General features: G+C 41.9%; 1 protein-coding gene across 1 annotated transcript in view; it reads right to left on the reverse strand.

The window, feature by feature from the left end:
- The window catches only part of LOC106082963 (uncharacterized), a 16,650-nt gene extending 10,414 nt beyond the window's left edge, over positions 1–6,236 (reverse strand). Inside the window, exons 1-2 of the mRNA XM_059361563.1 lie at positions 6,122–6,236; positions 118–226 (exon numbers count right to left, since the gene is read on the reverse strand). Coding sequence (XP_059217546.1) covers positions 118–226; positions 6,122–6,236 — 224 coding nt within the window. The remainder of the gene's footprint in view (positions 1–117; positions 227–6,121) is intronic.
- Positions 6,237–8,396: the final 2,160 nt, after the last annotated feature.

Consider the following 8,396-nt stretch of genomic DNA (forward strand, 5'->3'; position numbering starts at 1 on the left):
AACAATGAAATCAAGAAGCTGGCAACATAAAGTCCATCATCCATCTATACAGTGAGTGAGTGTGTATGTGTGCGTGTTTGAGCCACCATAATGCCATTGAATAAAAATATCACCAACACTGGGCGATCAGCAACAAATGCTGGTGAGAGGATGCCATTTAGTGCAGCAATAACAGCAAAAGCAGCAATAGCAGCAGCAGCTTTATCATCTATCTTCTCGCCTTCATCTTAATGTCCAAAAGCGCATAGAAATGAATGAATGGGATGCAAAGTTATTTGCAACAGTGTTACGAAACCTATAAAGAAGCTTTGAAACTCGCAACAGCTTTGGAATTGTCATAGATTCTCCCTTTTTTTTCATTTCTGAAATGAGGAATGGCTTTCAGGGGAGGAAATATGCAAGTCGCTATGGTTAGGTTAGGTTGAAAAGAGGATGCACATATTAATCCCACCCATGCCACTATGGAAATACACCTAAGCTAGTAATTGGCTTATTGTGCGCTCTAAATACAAAAAGAAACCTCGAATCGCTTTAGTATGATGGTGTATTCATATGGATATCTAGCCTTGCCTGTCTTATATACTTACTATGTTGACCATTTCAGAACATTTGTTCCTGTAGACGAAAGTAGAAAAGATTTCCAAGCGTCTCGATCTTCTGCGCTCTTTCTCCAATCTCTCAAACCTAATTTCAAAATGTCTTTCTCCTCCTGGTCTCTATTTCGGAGTCTCAGTGAGGGGTCAGGTGGCACTGGCTATTAATCAAATGCTGAGTGCCAATGATACTCGAGATACTCCCGACATCGAGGGATACTTGCGCGATCCCACAAAACCCATGCGTTTGTGGCGCTGGGCCAGTAACCCGCCCCCGGAAAACTATAAGAATCACTCTGAAAAAACAAAGGAATAGTTAAAACGGACCCCCCTACCGTTGACGACCCACGTAAACTAAAAAAGGACTATGATTTGCGGATCTGCACCTAGAATTTCTGGATTCTTAATATAGAAGGTGCAGTATACGCGTCGGCGGATGTATTGGAGAAGTACAAGGCAGATATTACCACCTTAGAGGAAGTGCGATGTACCGGGAATGGCGTCAGAATAACACCAAATGGTGACGAACTATACTATAGCTGCCATAGATTAGGTTAGGGTTAGGTTGAAAAGAGGCTGCAGATATTAATCCGTCCCATGCCACTATGGCTTGTTGTGCGCTCTAAATACAAAGAAAGTAATCTAGAAAAAAATCTAAACTAGGAATTCCGTGCTACTTACAAAATCCTTAATTATTTTCCATGCCACTCCCCCAAGTTGTTTCATGTCTGGTATAGTGCCCCCACCTAAGTGCCGGTATCTGTTAGACGCGAAAGCCGGGCAATGACAAAGGAAATGCTTCAACGTCGCATCATCTTCCCCGCATGCCCTAGACATTATACTCCAAAACTGTTTGTGACCTTACTGTTCTGGTTGTTATTGCCCTTATGGCCTGTTAATTGTCCGTTAAGATGTTCACACTCGATGTCCTTACGTTAGCACCACACCACCTCACGTATTCCGTGATTGCTCGGATCTCCGCCTGCAGGACCGTATTATAGTCAACCATTCTAACACAGATCTCAGTCCCTGGGTTTTCAATATAGACCCCACTCTGTCCTCTAGCTTTGATCCATCCGTGTAACATGATCTTCCAGATGGCAATACTAGGGTTCCGTCAATCCAAGACTATGCTGCTGGGAGCAATGCCTCGCACTCGACCTCAAGGTTCATCTCAGCTATCCGATCGAAAACCTCTTCCCTTCCCCCCAGGTTTTCTATCATCGCCTCGATTATACCGCGATGGTATAAGCTGCTCCCATCCTCAATCCATTCTCCCATCGCCTTCAGCCACAAAGCCGCAGTGGCTGCTTCACACTTAATCTGTATGGTAATGGGCCGGATATCTGGAATAGTCTTCATTGCCCTAGTGGGCGTGGTCCTCATCGCTCCCCCTATGCCAAGACCACATGTTCTCTAAACCTGTTGTATGGCCCTAACGTTGCAATTTTTCTACTGAGGCGTAAGTAAGTATTGGCCTAATCACGCTTCTGTAGAGCCAGTGGACTATCCTCTGATTCAGGCCACATTTCGAGACTACGGCCCATCTACATAGTGCCCAACGTCTGTGAACCTTCTCAGTACGCTCCTGCATGTGACACTTCCAAATAAGTTTCCTATCCCAGATCACTCCTAAGTATTTGACCTTGTCAGATATCGAAATAGTTTTATTGAGGAAACGTGGCGCGTCAAATTGGCCCACTTTCTTCCCCGTGAACAGACAGATTTCAGTCCTTTCTGGGTTAACATTGAGACCCCTGGTTCTAGCCCAGTCATATGCCATATGCAGAAGACCCTTTCGGCCGTTCTGCATAGCTGGTTCCCCAGCTATTATAACGTCGTCTGCATAGCAGACGGGTTCAAATCCCTCCTCAGTCAGCATCCGTAATGAGTTATTTATGGTTGTCACCCAAAGGAGTGGCGATAAAATGCCCCCCTGTGGCGTGCCTTGTGTCACTTTCTCCCTTATATTTATGTTATGGGACACACAATTTATCCACCTGTTCCTTAGCATATGGTTTATCCAGTCTCTAATGACCTGGTCCAACCAGTACCGAGTACCGGTCCTACTTTGGTTTAAATAAGCAGTTTAGAAACAAGGCCACCTCTTGACAGACGAAGATCACATTATACACGACACTGATACTATCCGTGTTGTTATATGGTACTGAGGCATGGATACTTATGAAAGCAGACGAGGTAGTGCTTGGAGTGTTTGAGGGGAAGATTGTTCGTAAAATATATGGTCCAGTGTACATTAATGGAGAATATAGGCGTCGTATTAACCACGAGCTGTATGCGCTGTATGACGACGATAGCATAGTTACACGTATCAAAATACAACGGCTGCGTTGGCTAGGTGATGTTGTCAGAATGGATGATGAAGCTCTCAGCAAAGAAGTTTTTTTTGAAGGCAAACACGGTGGTACACGCAAACCGGGACGCCCAAATCCCGATGGAAAGATCAAGTGGTGGGAGACACCTTGAAACTTGGTGTTAGAGATTTTAGAATGAGCGCAGAAGATCAAGGCGGTTTGAATGTTGTTATATGTTGTTAAAAGTCTATCCCTTTGGCGAATTTTATTATGGTCGCCTTCAAAAGACTTCTAAGCTGGAGCTTAGCTTATCAAAATCGTTATATTTTGATAGGTTGCACTAGCCTATAATCGGTATGCAACCCGTGATGCATACGACGCTTATACTCCCCATTAACACAGACTGGTCCATGTATCTAACGAAGGAACTTTCTCTCAAACACTCCAAGTATTGTTTCATACCTGTCGGTCTGTTAAATTAATCTGGCTACCGAAACCAACTACTGTGCTTATTTGGATATATTGTAGATGCCATATAGACCGATCTCCCAATGAAACATCATCTATGCCCTTAATATCAGATCATGGGTAGATCAAATACGACTGCAATCATTGGAAATATTAGACCAAAGTTCACCAAGAAATTTACTTCATTCCACCATTAATTCATAGATTCTCTCTTTGCCCACCTTAATTAATGAATGAAACCACAAAATGGTTTCATTGCACTGTGCCAAATAGGCGAGTAATAATTCGTTTCCATGTTGTGTGTCTCTGTACATCCGATATTAAATTTCAATTGCATATGAACAAATCTGATAGCTGCTGTTTTAGCACGAGCACATCTTGGTCATATATATGGACGATTGCAGATCTCCCGTTTATTCATTAAACTGAGTGTTCTGTGTGCTTTTGATTCTTTACGACTTTTACTTTTTTCTGGCTTTCCGTCTGTCTGTCTGTCGATCGATATAATTGCATATCGACTTTTTCAATTATGACATTGAAATGTTTATGACAATCTTCCATTGATTATGTGAGCTATTTAGCAACGCTTGACGCTTCCTAATGAGTTGGCTACATTCACATTTTCCGCACACAATACAAAAGGCTACAAGATAGACGAGAGTATCCACAGTGTGATGGAATAATGCAAGGATCGCGTGAACATATTAGTTCTTCATTATGTTCATAATATTTGTAGCAATCCAAATCGACAGGATGTGTAAATAAGACGCTTGCAGCAAAACGGTGGTTATGTTGTTGTTAGCTTGACAACAAAAACAAGTAAGAACGTGCCAAGTTCGGCCAGTCCGAATCTTGGGAAACACTTCAATAGATTCTGTTAAAAATTGACACAAAATACATTTAGTTCAAGGGCAAAATTTTACCCTACAAACCAAACTTAAAGCTACTAGGACCTGAACATGGATAAGGGAAATCAGTTTATATAGGAACTATATCAGCTACGAATTTTTAACCCAAATGGACTAAATACCGCTTTCAGGGGCTCAAGATGTTAAATCGGGAGATCGGTTTATATGGTAGCTATATCAAGTTATAGACCGATTTGGACCATACTTAGCACTGTTGTTAGAAGTCGTAACAGAACACCATGTGCAAAATTTTAGCCAAATTGGACAAAAATTGCGGCTTTCAGGGGCTCAGGATGGCAAATCGATAGATCGGTGTATATGAGAGCTATATTAGGTTATAGGCCGATTTGGACCGCACTTCGCACAGTTGTTCGAAGTCGTTACAGAACTCTACGCGGCAAATTTTAGCCACATCGGAAAAAAATTGCGCCTTGTAAGGGCTCAAAATGTCAAATCGTGAGATCGGTTTATATGGTAGCTATATTAGGTTATAGACCGATTTGGACCGTACTTGGCACAGTTGTTGCAAGTCAAAACCGAACGACACATGCTAAATTTCAGCCAATTCGGACAAAAATTGCGGCTTTCAGAGGCATAAGATGTCAAATCGGGAGATCGATTTATATGAGAGCTATATCACGTTATGACCGATTTGGACCATACTTAGCACTGCTGTTGTTTATATGGACGCTATATCAGGTTATAGAACGATTTTGACCGTACTTGACACAGTTGTTAAAAGTTATAACAGAACACCACGGGCAAAATTTCAGCCAAAGCGAAAAAGAATTGCGGGTTTCAGAAGCGAAATATGTCAAATCGGGAGATCAGTTTATATGGGAGCTATATCAGGTAAAAGACCGATTCAGAACATACCAGAATGTTGAAAGTCGTAACAGAACACCTAAGTGCACAATTTCAGCTCAATTGGACAACAATTGCTGCTTCTAGGGGCTCAAGAAGTCACATCGCGAGATCTATTTACATGGGAGTTATATCCAAATCTGAGCCGGTATGGATCGGTATGACCCGGTATGGCCCATTTCAATAAGAAGTATCTGTACAAAATTTCAAGCCGCTTGCTTTATACATTCGACAGCTATCGTGATTTCGACAGACGGATGGACGGGGATAGAGCGACTCATAATGTCAAGACGATAAAGAATATAAATACTTTATCGCCATTGTAGATTAATATTTCGAGGTTTTATAAACAGAATGTCAGATACCCCCATCCTACGGTGGTGGGTATAAAAACACATTAGGTATGGTCATAAATTAACCGTAATACAGTGGGATAGAATCAAAAAAAATCGTAAGAAATAAAGCATTTGAGTTGGGTGTGTGGCAACAAAGATCGCCATCAGACTGAGGGAGTCAGGAACATGACGCTCCATTAACTCAAGGTAATTCTTGCAACCATTCCGGATCACAAATAAAGATTATGCAGCACAAAAATTTTTCAAAATGCCGAGGTGATCAACTTAAGGACTTTGCCAAGAGGCGCCCCCCGGACTACCTAGGGACTTGAAACTTTGCACATGATCTCGATAGCACTTCAGCTCTAACAATTTTAAATATCATTCCCCTTCTCACACGACATATTTTTTACTAGTTTTTCCCATTTTTTCTACAGGGGGAGACTGTGCGACGTCGATATCTCTCTCTCTCTCTCTCTCGAGAAAGATCTCCGAAACCCATTGATCACCAAAAGCCACAATAGAGAAGATAAAACTTCTCCTTGAGGAGTTCCTCTGGTCAATATCTTCTTTATCGAGCCCTCTGCCAGTGATGCGTTGATAATCCGGCCTTACAGCATTGTATCTGCCCAACTTACCAAAAGAGGGGGGACCTTCAAGTCCACCAGAGCCATTTATGGACTCCAAATTCACGTTATTAAAAACCCCTTCTATGTCGAAGAAAGCCGCCAAACTGAAGTCGCCCACAACCATAATTCCCTCGTTGTAGCCAACCACAGAACCAACCGACCGACCCACAGTGGTAGAAAATCGAAAAAACTAGTAAAAAATATGCCGTGTGAAAACGGGGGGAGATATCTTTTTGAAATTGTAAATTGTTAGAGTTGAAGTGTTAACTAGATCGTGGACAACATTTCAAGGCCCTAGGTTGGACCTAGGTCTGGGCGCCTTTGGCAGATCCCTAAAGTTTGTCACCTCGGTATTTCGAAAAATTGTTCGAGTTGCCATTGCGCCACTATATCATCGGGACACCTGTTGTGTTTTCCGCGCTACGGTGGCCACCTTCCATCTATTACAACATGGTCAATTTGGTTTCTTATTTCGTGATCGAAGGACAATCATGTGGACTGTATTTTTGGATGTTGAAATCTGGTGCTGCTAACTACCATAGTTTTTGTCACGGCGAAGTCAATTACCATAATCCATTATCGCACGTTATTATGTGGAGACAAAGTTTTTCGACCATCGCACCGAAGACGTTAAAGTCTTAAAGCGCTCTTATGTTCACTGTAGACGCTCATAACATATATGATTGGTCTCTTCGTCGATGTCCTCTGTCGACTCATGGGTACAGGTAGGAACTTTGGCCTCTATGCGGATTTTGGCTAGTCTCTCATCCACCGAAGTAAATCTGGAGACATGGTGTTTCATTCTCCAACTAACCACAAATCCACAGCCAAATTCGTGTTTTGTACCATGGCAGCTTAGTACAGCGCGTCACCCTTCGGTGTTTTTGTGATGCCTCCGCCAACAAATCGCACTTCCTGTAAGGCTGTAATATTGGCCTTATACTTTTCTAAAACGTCCGCCAGTGCGTATGCTGCACCTTCTCTGTAAAGAGTTTGGACATTTTAAGGGGCCAATTCGTTTTTGGGGGGTCGTCAACGTAGACGAGGCCAGTTTTACTACTCTTTGTTTTCTCAGAGAAGTGATTAGTTTTCTTGTGTGAGTTACTGGCCCATCGCCCCATTAGTTTTGTGAAAACTCATATGTAGTCCTTAATGTTGCGAGCTGTTTTAAGTATGACGCCCACTTCCAGCAGCCCCTAACAAACGCTGATGATAGTGATTCGGTATATAAATTCTTCAATAACTCGCCTTGTCATTTCGAGTATCATAGATAATCAGCATTTAAATGAAAGCCGGGGAAACCCGGCCCCTTACTGAGGCTCTCCTCTCGAAACCGTTGATTGTGTGCGACTTCACTTGCAACTTCTCCGCATATCTACAAGGCTTATCACTTTCACAATCTGTGACCGCGCCATTAAGTTTTCAGCTGAACATCCAATGATAGCGATAAACACCACACAAATCGGAGCTCAAAGTTCCAACCTGTATGGTGCTCACAGTTATCCGTGTCGACCAGGACTGATTTCCTCCATTTGGTATAAAAGGGAAAATTAAATACAAGTTCTCATTACACGATGTACCAGCCCTTTTCCAATGGCTTCAGGTCCAAGAGACCTGGACGATTTGAAGGTATTCAATTTCCGTCATGCGATCCACTTGGGCATTCCCTGTGGACCTCAAGTCTAGTCTCGTGTTTTTGGTCCACTCCCCATCATGCTTGAAATGAAATTTGTTTTGTTCTTAGTCCAAATCTTAATTTGCGTATTCTCATATCTTTCCATTTTTCTGCTGAATAGTCAGTTTTCCTCACACCTTTTCTTTACAATTTTTGTATTGATTGAAGAGTTGCAATACGAACCATGCTTCGTTTCCATTGCACTAGGACATTGATTCCATTAATTGTGATGATGCATAGCTTAAAAGTCTTATTTAAACCTTGGCAGAATGTAATTATAAACAATTTAGAATCATTTAATCCATACTAGTCATCAAACGATTAGATAAGGAAGGCCCTTGTCAAGGTGCCAAATTAAGACATAGCAACTGGTAATTGGTCTAATAGAAACCCTTTTTACACTACCACTTCCACTGGAGATATATGATGGTTAACATATTAATTTCTTTTATTTGTCTTAAAACTTACTTTCCTTGTTTTCTTCATCTTTCTTTTCAGTTTTCTTTTCTTATAAGACGACGACTTCCTTGATATGTCATCATCCTACGTCAACTTAAATGGCAGCATAATCATCTTCACACCACCAACACCATTCACCTGCTACTGGTA

Source organism: Stomoxys calcitrans, chromosome 2, assembly GCF_963082655.1.
Source record: "Stomoxys calcitrans chromosome 2, idStoCalc2.1, whole genome shotgun sequence".
Taxonomy (NCBI): domain Eukaryota; kingdom Metazoa; phylum Arthropoda; class Insecta; order Diptera; family Muscidae; genus Stomoxys; species Stomoxys calcitrans.